At 38.2% G+C, this 17,023-nt stretch overlaps 1 protein-coding gene across 11 annotated transcripts in view; it reads right to left on the bottom strand.

The window, feature by feature from the left end:
* CACNA2D3 (calcium voltage-gated channel auxiliary subunit alpha2delta 3) overlaps positions 1-17,023 on the bottom strand; it is a 732,114-nt gene that overhangs the window by 33,616 nt on the left and 681,475 nt on the right. For 9 of the 11 annotated variants that reach the window (XM_038411603.2, XM_038411604.2, XM_043518751.1 and 6 more), the window contains 2 exons: positions 5,710-5,785; positions 1,237-1,289 (listed from right to left, as the gene is read on the bottom strand). In XM_038411603.2, coding sequence (XP_038267531.1) covers positions 1,237-1,289; positions 5,710-5,785 — 129 coding nt within the window. Of the gene's footprint in view, positions 1-1,236; positions 1,290-5,709; positions 5,786-9,268; positions 9,315-16,005; positions 16,217-17,023 lie in introns of those variants that run through there. The other 2 variants (XR_006282707.1, XM_043518754.1) reach the window with 2 other exon arrangements.

Below are 17,023 nucleotides of genomic sequence, written 5' to 3' on the forward strand. Positions count from 1 at the left end.
TGGGGGTTTTTTTGGTCTATCTATCAAGAAAATACACTAGCCCATGAAAATACGCTGTAGGTTTACTATTAAAAAAGTCAACTGAAATGTATCAGCTTTTATTATAATGTGAAATCAACATGCAAAGTTAACCTTAATGACAAGAGACTACAAATTTTCAAATTCAGAAGGGGAGAAGTGTGTTTCTTGCAATTTTTGATGTTGTTACAACTAACAAGAAAATCTCATTTGTAATATGATTTTTTTCTGATATTTACTTTGAGAGATGCATTTCAATTCTGCAGAGTGTTAATGGACAATTAATTACAGTTTCCAAGATCATACTTCAAACTTTTTTCAGAGTAGCAGCCGTGTTAGTCTGTATTCGCAAAAAGAAAAGGAGTACTTGTGGCACCTTAGAGACTAACAAATTTAAATTTAAATTTGTTAGTCTCTAAGGTGCCACAGGTACTCCTTTTCTTTTTGCGTATACTTCAAACTGTCTTTTCAAAAGCTCATAATACTTTTCAATTAAAACAAAATAGTTACAAGAAAAGATTGCTTCCTATTTATGGAGAGATTACATTTAAGCCTGAAATTGAGCTGTCTGAAAAGTACAATAATAAAACACACATCTTAGAATATTCTAAGTGATTTGTTTACATAATAACACAAAATAGATTTTTTTAAAGCTCTCCTTCCTTTTGTGTGATTCTTCTCTGTGTTTTTTTAGGCAATAGGTCCAATTTCTTTCAAAAGTCCATGCTCACTAATGCATCATCTATGTTCATTTAAAACATTGTGGGGATTAGATAAAGTCAACAATTAAATAACATGTGATAAGCACACCTTGATCTGGCATAAGTTTTAAAGGACCCAACTTATAGAATACTTTATGAAATCACGAAATAACACAATGAATCACTAAGACAGCGTTCTATTGACTACAGCCCACCCAAGCAGCACTAAAAACAGCCAGACATTCATGTTAAATTTAACAGTAACCACAATAATAAATTTGGTTTGCGTATTGCAAGCTGCTAGACTGTTAAGCAAAGACATAAGGATATAAGTGACAATCATGAATAACTTATTAAAAGCTTCAATTATACATTCCTATATTATATATTTTCTAAGACTTTTACGCCAGAGATTTAATAATAAAGAAAAATGTTACTGAATTAATAACAATTTTTTAAAAAAATGTAGGACAAAAAAGTAGAAATATTCTTTAAATTCTTGACAAAATTTACTTACATGGCAAGTTCAGTCATTATCCATTTTACTGCAGCAAAGAAGGCATTATAAGGCTGAAGAGAAGCAACTCATTTAATAAAAACGTAAAACATACAGTATTTGTACTTTAACTGAAGGCTTTATATAAAGACAATAGTATTTGAAACATATGGGTATCATGTCAAAAAGTAGCAGAGCTTTATCTAGGAGATTAAAAAGTAAGATACAGTATCTCAGTGGCAACATTTTAAAACATTCAAACTACACAGTCATGAAATGTGCTTTACAAGTAAAACAAATGTGATCCAATGCAGGAGTTATTATTGAGAAACAAGGAATTTCTGCAAGTGATACTTAAATATTTTACCTCTAGGGGCTACTATTTCCTAGGCTAATGTGGAGGGAGTAGTACTGATAGATCACTTAAGTGTTTTCAATTGTAATTCACAGAGTTGCCTCTCTGCAATCTAAATCTCTATTCCTCACCTCACTGCCCTTCATTGTAATTGGGAGAGGAAAACTGACACAGCTTGAATTTACTTTTTGTATGTGAAGTCATTTGTGCCTTTCTGAAAGCCCAGCACTCGGGAATATTCAGAGTGTTAAAATATTTATTAGTTCTCCCTGTATTTTGTGGGAAATTAATTAAATTAATAATTCAATTATTTTAAATGGAAGTAAATTGATCATTTTGATTTTTATCGTGTTTTATACATTTTAAATATTTTTCAAATAAAGTATAAATATGAATATTCATTTTGGGGGTAATCCATGCAGAATAGTTAGTTTCCTGAAATCTGAAATACAGAAGTCCATCCTCTCACATATTTGTGCATAGATCTTTCAGCTCTATAAGATGTTTTGAGTTCTTCTTTTAGATGCCAGAGCATCAAGGCATAACTTTGAGCATATGCACAGTCCCACTGACTATAATGGAACTACTCAAATGCTTGAAATCATGCATATGCTTAAGAACCTTGCTGAATCAGCACCTTAGTAAGTTCCCCATTGCAGTAACATCTGGAATACCTAGGCACAATGGAAAAAGAATGGAATGTCAGCTTAAACTGTTTTATTTCTGATTTCTGGCAGGTGAGGAGGATGTTTAACTAAACAATGCCATTTTTTAAGAGCTTGGGGTCATGTTCTCCCCTAGGTATATGCTGTGCAGAGAGAAACAGAACAACCCTCATCACACAGAGGATGCTATATACAGCATTTCCTCTCTTAGGGAAGGGGAATTTAAGATACAATTTACATGAGTTATTGCAGCTTTGAGCAGCAGTAACTTCCCAACTGAAGCTTTCAGAGACCACAGAGGGGGTTTTGGTACATGGCTGGTCAACCCACAGCCAACTGCAGTATAGCGTATGTGCCATCACTGCTAGAATGGGATGCCGAAGTGGTGCATATAACCTGAGACCAACAAGATCTTGACCTACGAAGGGCTGATTTATAGGAAAAAATAAATGAACTAAAGAGCTAAGTGATGACTAAAGGGGATAAGATAACCCTCTACCAGAGCTGGCCAGAAAATGAAATTTCCATTCAGTGGGAAATTCAGACAGTGCAAAAACTGTTTTAATTGGAAAATTCCATAGTTTCACACACAAAAAATAATCTGAAAATCCTTTATTCTGAAAAATTGATTTTCTCTCATAATGTCAAATCACTTCATGTTGATAATGTCAAAACAATATAAAAATAAATACAATATTTTAACATAATATCAAAGAAATATATGAATTAAAATGTTCCAACATTATCAAAACAATGTTTCAAAAGTTCTGAATTGAAATATTTTGATGCTGTTGAAATTTTGCCATATCATCAAAATGAAACAGGAAAAGTAAAATGTTATTCATTTACATGTTTTCCTGGTGAAAATGTCATGGCAATTGACACTTTCCCATGAAATGTTTGATTTTGACTAAGCTGCATTTTCTGATGGAAAACTTGTTCTGACATTTTTTTTAAACCAGCTGTACTGATTGCTGATATATATATATATATATATATATATATATATATATGAAAGATCCTAACACCAAAGAGGGAGAGGAATCATTTAATGTCATGATCTTGCAAAGGGATCCACCTGGGTGGCCTTTATCCTTGCACAGGTCCCTTGTTAAAACTGGTTTATTAGTTTGGCCCATGGAGGTATAATTTGAAGTTAGTGGGTGAAATTAAGATAAGGAAAAATCAGGCTGCATATCAGGAAAAAAACTTCTTAATTATGAGACCTATTTGGCTGTGGAATAGTCCCATAAGGGAAGGGCCAAAAATCCCATCACACTTGGGACTTTTAAAATTAACCATTCTGTACAGAACAATCCTACATTGACAATGAGATAGACTGGATGATCTATAGGTCTCTTGTCCATTTCTAACCTCTATTATTTTAATCCCATAGTCTACAGGCATATTCTACAAATCCTGACTGTGCACCATCTCCTGCTTTGCATACACACTCCTCCTGAGTGGATGGTGTGGTGGAACACTGTCTCTTTAAGACTTGTGCATTTTGTGACGCCTGTGTTCCACTTCTGTGCTATTTAAAATATGAAAAGGTGCCCACAGTTCTAAACTTTCAACAGGGCCTCAAGACCAGCCTTACTTGTGCCTGCAATTGTACACCTATAATTCTGAAGTGAGAATATAGCACATATGTGAACATGAACAGTATGTGTATGTGCAAATTGTACTGTAAGGTGCCTAACAGGCGATTTACATGTACAAAGCTGTGGGCCAAGACACAAATGTGCTGCTTTTTAAAATCTGGCCTTAACTTCTCAGCCTACATTTTCTTTACGCTTTCACTACAATCATGATAATCGGAGATGGGTGAACCAGCAGAGATAAAATAAACTTTAAGTGAAGCTTTGCCAAGCCTTCAAAGGGAAACTGAAGTAAATCTCTTTTGAGAGTCCAAAAAAATGGTTATCTTTGGTAGAAAATGATCGCCACATGTCTCAGTATATGCCACAATTTTCCAAGAAAGGCTTTTCTTCCAATATTCTCAGTGTGACCAGAAATAGAGAGTAATGACTATCTCTTGCAAAAATGCCTGCTTTTGAGATATAATTTTTGCATACCAAAGAGGTTAGGATAGTACAGCTCCACATTCTGGGATGCTGATCCAGACTGAACTGACACCCTGCCTCCCCCAAAAAAACTTTTTGATGTTTTTCCATTGATGTTACTTTAAAGACATTTTATATCTCTCCTGCAAATCTGATTCAGAATATTCCATATCATTTAGCTGACATCTTACAACTTGATCCTGAAAACACTTACTGCTTTGCATAGTACTATATAGTCCAAATAAGATATTAAGTGTCTCTAAGCTCAGGCCTTTGCTTGGAAATGTTGTATTCCATATCTTCAGGTATTTAAAAATATGTGGGCTCATGCAAATACATACATGCAAATGTTGTAAAATGCATATGATTATTCAACAAGGCATAAAAGTTATACATAGATATTTGGAAATCACCATAATATTTAAATATTTACCTAGCAGTTTAAGTATTTATGCTGACAGAACTATTAGGTTTAGCTTGTATATCTGTACTCAGGTACATTTTAAAAAAAATCTGTGTAATAACTTTTTCTAGAGTCTATGATATCAGTGAATAGGGCCCTTCAGTTTTGCAATTATTTTGTGGCAGCCTTTATATACACATTTTTTATGCTAAATACTAACAAATTTGGTTAAAAACCATTCATTTTGTAATATAAAAGAGATAATTCAACTATATATATCCAATCTAATGGTCCATTCTGGCTTTTAAAAAAAAACTATGAATATTTTATATTATAAAACACCCTAAAATTATTAACTGCAGATCTTATCCTTTAATGGCCAGGGGTCTGCTCACGTGGAACACATTTGACTTCACTTGGGTTCTGAGAAGGTACAGGAGTCTGTATGCAGACCTAGGTTTAAGTGGTCAGTGAAATTCCACTTTAGAAAAATCAATCTGTTGTTCAGTTAACTGCAGAAGTGCAAAACAAGGTGCAGAAAACATTAACTTGAAGGCTTCAACAAATCCAACCCTATAATTAAAACCTCCCAAACCTTTTTTTTAACAAATTATATATTTTAAAATTCCAGATCTTTGCCTAAAGCAAATGTTTATAGTTAATTTAGGAAGTTATGAGAGTAGGTGTTCAAAATGGGACAAATAACATGCTGACAGACCCTTAGCATTAGTAGTGCTAGTGGAAAAAGCTACCGTACAAGAGTTTGGTCCTGCAAATACTTAAACACAGTGGATTTATTGATATAGAACCATTGTTCATATGGGATGGGATGTACGATAAATGTAAGAGCTTTAATAGTTCCAAAAAGCAATAATAGGCTTGTGATAACTACAATCAAAATATTACATCATATATATATGATTTGCAACAATTTTATATATATATATTTGCAACAATTTTCTGGTGATTTTGTGGAAGGGTGCTCATAATGTTAACTATACTTACGTCCAGTAAGCTATGGGCACTGTCGCTACTCTCTTTGTTTGTTCTACACATGGCCTGGTAGTCATAAAGTGTAATTCTACAGAGAAGAACAGAAAACTGCTTGACTAAGAAGAAAACACACCAGAATAAAATGGTGAAATACAACAGGGTCTGCCCACAAAGTAGGCAGCAAAATAAAATTTAAAAGGGGGAGGGATGGGGAGGGAGGGTCATTAAAATACATTCCAGACAAAGGAGCATAAAGGCAAGAAACACTGTAAAACTTTGTAAGGATTTTATCAGGCTGTGGGACAAAACGACGGCATAGTTGGGAGAAGAGAAAATAGGGAAGGGTACACATACAGTATAACAGATGGTGGGGTAAACTATGCAAGGAAAAGGAGACTTTACATTCAACAGGATGCTTAAACAATTAGATTTTGATTCTGGACTGAGATCTGCACATTTAGCCCCAGAAAGTGAAACAACCTATGCATTTGAGGGGCTACTTGTGCCACAGCTCTCTCTGTACCCTCAAAGGTGAAGTAAGACATCTCCACACATCTAGAGAGCCCACATACCAGTTATCCCCTCCAAGGGTTGTGGCTTCCCAAGAACTGTGAGGTTGAAGCTCAGCGTATTTGCTATTTTGATATTCCAACCAGCATGAGTGTAACTGTGCTACTTTTTATGAGTGCAAAATATTCAATATGTATAGTGCTTGCTGTAATAAACAACTTATAGGAACCTCCTCAGATGCACAGTCAATAGGGAGCTCTCTGCCTGCTTGTGATTTTACCCATCTTTGACATAACTGAGAGATTTTGTTTAAAACCCAGCATTTAGAGACACGTGGAATTGTGACAATCTCTAAGAATGTGTCCATAGAACAGTGAGTCAATTACACCCATCCACATAGATCGCTTTTAACATCTGTGACAGATGAAATATTGATTTTAATCATCATTTAATAAGTCATTACAAGTATGAATTAACAAAGTAAACATTCATTTAATGGTTTCATCATCATAAGTATGAGAGAACACAAGTGGATGTGAATGGCTTATAAAAACGTGAAAGGGGACTGCAGTGTTCTCTAACATTTGGCATGCCTCTAAGTGAAATGAAAAGCACATCACACTCTAGGGTTAGGCCATAGGATGCCCTAGTGGCATGTCAAAGCCAAACAGCCAGCTAATGAAACATTTTTAACGTCACTCAGAGGCATTCTATACCATATACATGAAATGTTGGCAATCCAAAGTGCAAATTGTTGCAGTCCATATTGTTAGTTAATTATATATAATCTAAATTTGTGACTGGAACTGTCACTAAGAGGTTCTGAGAATCATTCAAATGTTAGGTTTCAGAGTAGCAGCCATGTTAATCTGTATTTGCAAAAAGAAAAAGAGTACTTGTGGCACCTTAGAGACTAACAAATTTATTTGAGCACAAGCTTTCGTGAGCTACAGCTCACTTCATCGGATGCATTCAGTGGAAAATACAGTGGGGAGATTTATATACATAGAGAACATGAAACTATGGGTGTTACCATACATACTGTAAGGAGAGCGATCACTTAAGATGAGCTATTACTAGCAGGAGAACGGGGGGAAAAGAAAACCTTTTGTAGTGATAATCAAGGTGGGCCATTTCCAGCAGTTGACAAGAACGTCTGAGGAACAGTGATATCACGGCAAACCTGGTGACTGAACTTTGTGACTTTGTCCTCACCCATAACTATTTCACATTTGGGGACAATGTATACCTTCAAATCAGCGGCACTGCGATGGGTACCCGTATGGCCCCACAGTATGCCAACATTTTTATGGCTGACTTAGAACAACGCTTCCTCAGCTCTCGTCCCCTAATGCCCCTACTCTACTTGCACTACATTGATGACATCTTGATCATATGGACCCATAGAAAAGAAGCCCTTGAGGAATTCCACCATGATTTCAACAATTTACATCCCACCATCAACCTCAGCCTGGACCAGTCCACACAAGAGATCCACTTCCTGGACACTATGGTGCTAATAAGCAATGGTCACATAAACACCACCCTATACCGGAAACCTACTGACCGCTATTCCTACCTACATGTCTCCAGCTTTCACCCAGACCACACCACATGATCCATTTTCTACAAGCCAAGCTCTACGATACAACCGCATTTGCTCCAACCCCTCAGACAGAGACAAACACCTACAAGGTCTCTATCAAGCATTCTTACAACTACAATACCCACCTGCTGAAGTGAAGAAACAGATTGACAGAGCCAGAAGAGTACCCAGAAGTCACCTACTACAGGACAGGCCCAACAAAGAAAACAACAGAACACCACTAGCCATCACCTTCAGCCCCCAACTAAAACCTCTCCAACACATCATCAAGGATCTACAACCTATCCTGAAGGACAACACATCCCTCTCACAGATCTTGGGAGACAGGCCAGTCCTTGCTTACAGACAGCCCCCCAACCTGAAGCAAATACTCACCAGCAACCACACACCACAAAACAGAACCATTAACCCAGGAACCTATCCTTGCAACAAAGCCCGTTGCCAACTGTGTCCACATATCTATTCAGGGGACACCATCATAGAGCCTAATCACATCAGCCAGATCACTATCAGAGGCTCGTTCACCTGCACATTTACCAATGTGATATATGCCATCATGTGCCAGCAACGCCCCTCTGCCATGTACATTGGCCAAACTGGACAATCTCTACGTAAAAGAATGAATGGACACAAATCAGACGTCAAGAATTATAACATTCAAAAACCAGTTGGAGAACACTTCAATCTCTCTGGTCACTCGATTACAGACCTAAAAGTGGCAATTCTTCAACCAAAAAACTTCAAAAACAGACTTCAACGAGAGATTGCTGAATTGGAATTAATTTGCAAACTGGATACAATTAACTTAGGATTGAATAGAGACTGGGAGTGGATGGGTCATTACACAAAGTAAAACTATTTCCCCATGTTTATTTCCCCCCCCCCTCCACCCCCAGTGTTCCTCAGACGTTCTTGTCAACTGCTGGAAATAGCCCACCTTGATTATCACTACAAAAGGTTTTCTTTTCCCCTTCCCCCTCCCCGCCCTCCCTCCCCCGTTCTTCTGCTGGTAATAACTCATCTTAAGTGATCGCTCTCCTTACAGTGTGTATGGTAACACCCATTGTTTCTTGTTCTCTGTGTATATAAATCTACCCACTGTATTTGCCACTGAATGCATCTGATGAAGTGAGCTGTAGCTCACGAAAGCTTACGCTCAAATAAATTTGTTAGTCTCTAAGGTGCCACAAGTACTCCTTTTATTCAAATGTTATATATTAGTTACACAGTATATTTCTTTCTGGCTCAGATACATTTTTACTAAGTGGTTTGGATTCTGCAGTTTCAGCTAAACATTTGGTATGTGTCACACAATGCTTTCTCACTTACTATATCTTATGTCCAGTAAAAAAAATGGTGAGGAAGCCAGAGCTATACTGGCCTGGCAGAAAGCGGCAAATGGTAGACAAAACGCATAACTAGAGACCTATACATGGGTGTAGGTTAAACACTGACCATATTTGGCAGAATCACGCCCACAGCCAGATCCGCACACACAGATCTGCCAAGACAAACAGAGCAGTACATGGTGTAAGTTGTGCTGCCTTCATGGCATGCAGAAATACACCACTTCTTCTAGCTTTCCCCCTCCTCCCCGCTAACCAGGGTTACTCTTTCCAAGCCTCTCCATCTCCAGTCTTGGCTCCTGTGTTTCACTCCGCTGTATCTAAGAACCATGCACTGCTCTTATCCATGCATGGAACCACTGATTCAGCATGTGTTAAGCACACAAAGAAGAGCAGTTTACAGGCTTTAATTGTTCTATGAAGAATTGCCAAAGAAGACTACTTCGCTGAAATGCCCCCACTCTCCCATTCTCCATTGTCTGTTCTTAGAGTAGTGTTCAGTTTTCACTCCTTTCCTGGTATGTTTTATATAATGAATAAAAGTACTGCAAACGTGGTATTTGAAAAGTGCAATCAAATCATCTAACATCAGCTTCATCTGCTATAAGAGTTTTGTTAATCTGAAGATTGCTTTATCCTGCCTAGAAGTTTTAATGAAATTACATTACTATGTACCATTTAGAACATCTGTTATAATTATCATTTAGACTCCAGTCTTAAATATTGGAAGATGTCTTTAAATATTTTTTCATAATTGTAAATTGTAAATACTAAGATTGTATAAGTGAAATTTTGTGTGTAATTTCTTTACTAAACATTTAATGATAAAGGTTAATAAAATATTGCAATATGAATTCAAACAAGTAATTTTGAATACAAAATTTAATGGAATAAACCTGGTTATATAGGCTGATTGTTAAGGATGGTATTGTTTTGGAAAAATCTAAGATTGCTCTTATTATTTATAACACCTAGGTTAAAACATGTAGTGAAATAGAATTTTACTTTGTTGTAAGGCAAGAAGTAAGCCTTAGCTTTAAGGCACATGGAGAGAGTTATAAGAGAGCCTTACAATCAAGGTGAGCATATAGCATAATAGCTATTGCTGAGCTGGAGCATCACAAACTCATGTGTGTATGATACTGCAATGTGTTTATAGTCTTTTCTAAATATATTAAAGTGTTTCCAGAAAGAAGATTCGGTTACAGGCGGAAAGAATAGGAAAGTCGCTTTCAAAACAGAGACAATGTATCCAGGTGGAAAAAAAATTGAACAAATTTTAAGGAAAGCTGCATGACAGACACAGTTTTCCCAATAAAGGCCTGGAATAAATTCTACTTTAGTGAAGGAAGTACTGATGTTGTTACAGCATGTGCTATTTAACAATGGCTATTAAATCCTATCATACTGAGTAAAATAAGCGTTATGCTGTTTTTCAAAGGGTCAGCTTCAATGCTACTGAAAACCTGCATCTTTCCAAAGACAATTCAAACAACAACATCAGCAAAGGATGTGCAGATCACATTAGCAAAAGTATGACTGTAGACGTCCTCATAAGGTCTAATTCTTCACCAATGGAAGCCAATGGGAAGACTGCAGTAACCATGAATGGCCACAGGATGATGCCCATAATAAGGCTGAAATTTGAACACTACAACATGTTGAAACAATTCAGGACTTTCATTCAATGTCACTATTAACAGATATTAAAGTTCAATACAAATGGGTTCTACAGCATTCACAAATTCAAATGCCAGCTTTCCTTTATTCTTGAAAATGTGTTACAGCTCTAAGATTTCCTGTACATCAAAATGGTAAAAGGCTTCTAGTGCTATTACTTGCAAACACTACTGTAGCATGAATAGCAAAATAAGTGATCCGAGATTCTGTAGTGCTTCTGTGTAAAGAGTTAATTTCTACAGTATTATATTAATGCTAATGTAATTCTAAGATGTTATAAAATAATTTTTCCCTCAATATTTAGACAGGTTTAACTAAACGTTGCAAAAAGAAAGATTTCTAGATTATTAGCCTTTCTGAAGTGAGTGTGATGCTGTTTGAAAAGTTTGTGGCTACCTGTGTCAGCTGCTTATAGTTAAAGAACATGATAATTGCCAGCTTTCCCTCTGATCTAAATTTAAACCCATCTAGTTATGCCCAACCCTAGCCTGATGTGTTCTTAGAATCAGTAGATTATTCTTGCCAGAAAGAACATGTCTGAGTCTTTATGACATCACTGTACTGTTAACTGCCCACATTTTCATACTTTATCATCGTCACTGAAGTCCACAGAACAGTTGCTTTCAAAATCTGATATACGATAGACACGGACTATATATAAAACTTTAAGTAATGGAAAACAAATTTTCAACAGCTAACTATGCACCTCTGTTTTAGATAAACTTGGGGGACATATCCATTTTGGTGAAACCTTTTTATAGTCAGTTTCCTGATACAGTAAATTCAGTGTTGCACTTTACAATATACTTGCAGTTGAGTAAAAATCTGGTTCAAGAAAATTAAACATTTAACCCAAAATCACTGGGTAGGCCATAGTGGGGACCATGCTTGACAGTATTTTTCCCATGCAGCTTCCTACATTGAGCTGTATCTCACTTGTGGGATATAGGCCTACATTGCTGTGCATGTATTAGAGGTAGAAGATTTCTCCCAGGTTATCTCTGGGTCCTGCTAGTTGTCCTCAGATCAGCATTTGGCTGCATCTCAATGCTATTAGGGCTGTCACCTCTACCCCATCGATCCACACAAGGATTAGATTCTTGGCAGCCTCTTTTTCTAACCCAGGTGTCTGGCATCCATGCCTGCCCATAGGGGCAATTCATGAAGGAGCAGTCACAGGAGAAATGACCTGTTACTAGCACAAAAAAGCAAGTGTGAGTTGAGGGTTTTTTTCCACCCCGACTGCACAGGGGAAGTGGGACTCGTGTGGTGGGTCTTTCTTTGGGACTGGTCCATCCCGTCACTCTTTCCTGCCCTTGGAACCAGTCTTCCAGGGCTTTGTTATAGCCATGGACTGGCTGGGGGCGCCAGACCTGGCATGCAGTTCCCCAATGGGTTGCCCCCCTCAGCAGGCCAGAAGGTCTGCTGTCACTGGTCAGCTGGGGTGAGCATCTTTGGTCTTGAGGGGCACCACTGTCAGGTCTGCAGCTGCTACATTGTTCCAGCACCACTTGTTTGGCCACCTGTCCCCCTGTCTGTTTGTTGGGCTGGAGCCACTGCCAAGAGTGTTCCTTAAGCCTCTTGGTCACTGCTCATGACTGGGACCCCAGGGGACATCTTGCCCAACATAAGCACTATTGGTGGGTTTCTGCCATGATACGGAAGGTGTCCAAGATGGCCACCTTGACCTTAGCATAATCTTGGGCTTCCATGGCATCAAAGTTTCAGTACACAGCTTGAGTAAGTCCAGTAAGATATGGTGCCAGGAAAACTGTCCTGTATTTGGATGGCCATCAAGCTGCTCTTGAAAGTGACCGAGAAAGCTTTGGAGTCATCTTCTGGCCCCATTTTTGTGAGTCTTACAGGAGGTTCGTAATTGTGGTGGGGCTCAAGGTATCAGTCTCCATGTTTGCGTTTGCTCCGGAGGGGTTGTAAAATGGCCATCACCTGTTGAAGCAGGCTTTGTTGCTGTTCCTGCTGTTGCCGCCTGCTCCCTGAGAAGCTGTTATTGCTGTTGTTGGGCAGTCATATGTTGGAATACCTGGTTCTGCTGCTGCTGCTGTTAGCTGACCATCAGCCACTTCAAAAATTTGTCAGATTTTTCTTTTCACTCTCTCTCTCTTCCCTCTTTTTCTTCCCTTCCAGTTCTTCTTCTCAAAGTCTTACAGCAGACCCAGGGTGAATGCTCACATTCTCCACCAAGTTGGGATGTTGTCACTTGATGGAAGCATCACCCAGGGGTTAGGGGGTGAGTTCCTCCTTAGTGCAGAGGGTGGTTGGTAGGAGAGCCCGGGCTCTCCCCTCTACTGGGCTCTACCCAGGGCCCTGCGAGGGTTACCAAGGGCCAGACACCCAAGAGTGCCTTACAGTTGCCCTGTCTGGGCCACTTCCTACCCCCATTCTATAGTCCATGTTTTTCCATCTATAACAACAGATGCTGAAGAAAAGGTATCAACTGCACCTTTAGTCTGTCTAGGTCCACCAGATAGGCTCCTCTTTTCCTAGAAGAGCTGCTGCAGCACCCTTTCTTAGGCGCTTCCAAGGCATATCTTTCTCCCTGCCTTGTCTTCCCCTTTCTGAGTGGTCTGGCTTCCTTTTAAGTTCCATCTGGGTGGGGTTGTCTGCGCCCAGATCTATCCTTTAACCCCTTCAGTCCTAGTGCAGGGTTTATACACCCCATTACAACCAGCAGCACAGGTTATACTAACTTAGGTATACTTTCAGCTAGATCTTCAGCATGTGTTTTACTTTCTGCTTATCAATGTGAAACATTCTTATTTACAAATATACTAGCAAAGATATGCAAGTGAATAAAAAATAGTAATTTTCTCACCAGTTCAAGATTTTATGGCATATATGTAATTTATATGAATAACAAGCTTAATATGATTCTGTCTTGTAACTTATGCAAGCTGCAATTCTATAAGAAAGGAGGAAATGCACACAAAGGGAAGCAGGGAAATTGTCAATGAGAGTAGCCCTGTGACAAAGTGAGTAATTAACACAATCTTCTTCCAAAATTTAGCAAACCAAAAAATTCTGACCCTAAGTCATCTTAGCTTAATGTATGTGCCCGTGCACAACTGTTAGATTCATTACCAATGCTCCTTTTAATATCACCTAATCATGATCCCATAACGAATGCATGTACTGCCTACTAAGATTCCCAAGCATCAGCGGACAATACTATGGTATTTTACAACAAACTATTTTTCAGCTATGTGATGAAACATGCACAGTACATTGCAAGTAAATGTTGTGAAATTTTTACCGTTAGGGGACTGGGTGATTCAAGTGACCAGTAGGGGACATGAAATTCAACCTCTAGGCTGTGAATTGAAATCCCACCCAGACAGACAGTGACTGAATAGCTACTATATGAAGCTACTATATAGCTATTTCACTCAGTGGCCTGTGTGAAATGAATTGGTGGGTCTCAGTCCAGCTCTAATGGACAGATGTCCACCTCCTCAAACACAGTTGGCATCCTTGCTTGAATTCTCAGCAGAAGGGCAAGATTTAATGAGCGTGGAAAGTGAACTAGCCTTTCAGGCTCAGAGGTGGCCCTGTAGGTCACTGGCTGAACAGTGTAAGGATAGACAAACAGATTATTATAGTCTCCAGGGCTATCAATCCAGCACCTTTCATCACTACTAAATTCAGTTAAAAAAAATAAAAATAAATTATGCCTTTGACAAAAATAACTTGTCAGCGCATGTCTTTGGCTGTGCTTAGGAGAAGAGCTGAACTAGTTTTTAACTGCTTCTAATTGCCAAGATACTGCAAAGCATAACATTTATAAAGCTACAACTTGACATTTATTTCTAGCATACAGAACAAGGACCCTTTTACACAGCACACATGGTTGGGGCCTTATAGTTGGGTAAAGATATCCCTGTATATCTTAATACACTGTATGAAAGTGGTAGTAAAATTCATTCAGACCTAAAGTCTAAACCCAAATTCAGTTATGAGCCAGTGAATCTTAGATGTCGGATGGGCCAAGAGCATACCACAGAGCCATGAAAAAGTGACAAGAGCACAGATCAAGTAATACAGCTGGTAAATTTAAACAATCAGAACAGGGCTCCTCTTTTTGGCAACTTCATTAGGTAAGATGGGGAGACCGATCTATCTTTAATGCCTAGAGATTTTGCGCAGGTTAGAAATGAGGCCTATTGTTCAGGGCATTTTTGTTAACTAACCCCCCCCAAACCCAAATAACCCCCCCAAAACCCCAAACCAAAAACAGCAACAACCCTCCCCTCCCTCCACCCTGCATCTGACTGTATTAATTTTGTCATATTTTATGACATACTTTTGAGGTATATGTTGGGTCTGATCCTGCTCAAAGTCAATGCGAGATTTTCATTGACTTCTTCAGTGGGAGCAGAAACAGGCCCTGGGGACTGCAGCAATTAAATACATCAGAAATAAGGACTGTTTTCCTCTGGACCAGCAAAATAATGTTCAAATTTGTACAGGTGAATACAGCTACATTAAGCCTCTTCTTGACTGCCCCTCACTCTCAGCACTAGTCTCCTCCAAAGTGCACACTTTATAAACAAATTGCTGATAAGAAGGTCATTGCATTTTTAAATGGTTTTGAATACCACCAAATAAATAAATCAGTCCATCCAGTAGGAAGCTAAGCACTAAATTAAAGAAAACAAGACTTGCAAATATAACATTTATCTTTTAAAATATTCCCAGCACATTTAATTAAAAGTCATGTCACAGTCAAGAAGCTTACATGTTAAAATGTCCCATGGTGCACAGGGGAACATGCTTCTTTAGAAGGCTGTTATGTCTGAAAAGGAGTGGGGTGACCCACTAAGTTATTCTTTTTCCAGTATTTGGCTTCAAAAATGCTTTGCTGTTTTGCATGTAGCTTTTCAAAGCTTTCGGAATTTCATAGGATAGTTAGGATTATAACCAAGAAGCAAAACATTTCTAAGGTTTGGCGAACTTTCACTAAACTTAATTTATAAGCCAATCAAAAGATAGAGTGAATGTGTGTGCATGCATATGTGTGTGTGTGTGTGTGTGTGTGTGTGTGTGTGTGTGTGTGTGTGTGTGTGTGTGAGAGAGAGAGAGAAAACGGTAAGAGGTTTGGAATGTACCGTACTTTAAGAGCACAGAGAGCATGCATTATTCACTAGGAAGCACATAAAGAAAGATAAATAAAAGAAGCAGGGGAAGGTGAGCAGCAAGAGGAGCCCTCAGAGCAACAAGAAATTGTTAGAGTGAGCCTTAGCATCTGGGAAAGCTGGAATCCAGGTGTCCACCAGTTTGGTCTTATGTTCTGACAACATGATTAAATACCGAAGTAGAGGTCCTTCTGCAGGGGCCAGGAGAATGCCTGATGGAAACAGAACTGTCAAGAGGAGAGGATATTGTGTCATATTTGCCTTTAAAATGTACTCATTTTAAGATCCTACTGAAGAATTTTGGTGGGATTTTTTGGTAGACTAGACCTTCAGCTTTCTCTTCCAGTTTTACTCAGTTCATCCCTTTTATAAACATATTTATTCAAGGATCTCTGATTTTGTAGGCTTTTCCACATATACACTTTTCATTCAGCAAACAAATAGCATTTCACACAATTCCCATGAACTGTGTGGTGTGACTCTTGCAAAAAGCTAAAGTATATTGGTTCTTGTAGCAAATATTTTTAATTGAGAAGAAGTTTTTCATGATAAGACAAGTTTCAGTACCTATAAAAGCTGCAGTTTTTTGGTTTATATCAATTCAGTTCCTTCCATATGTACATCTTAATTTAATTGGTAATGCATTTAAATTACATTTTAATACTGGACTGTGTGCATTATACAGAATGTACAGTAGACAATGATTTGATAACTAAGGACTTAACAGTCAACAGGCCATGTGACTACAGAGGTAATTTGCTAAGAAAAAGACTATATATTTTCCTGAACATAAAGTTCAAACTAAGAAGATCAACAGAAGTGTACCTCTCAGTCTAAGAAAAAGACTTTTTAGTTCTACTTGAAGTTTCACATTAAAATACAAACAGCCAATGTATGGATGGAATTTGTGAATACCCAGGTACATGATGAAAACAAATGTGGACTTAGGGAAACAACCCCCTTTTGTCCAATGCTTCCAGCCTGATTGTGAGAAGTACTGAGTTCTCTCTTATCCAACAGAAGTTGAGGGAACT

The sequence above is a fragment of the Dermochelys coriacea genome, chromosome 7 (genome assembly GCF_009764565.3).
Source record: "Dermochelys coriacea isolate rDerCor1 chromosome 7, rDerCor1.pri.v4, whole genome shotgun sequence".
Lineage (NCBI taxonomy): Eukaryota > Metazoa > Chordata > Testudines > Dermochelyidae > Dermochelys > Dermochelys coriacea.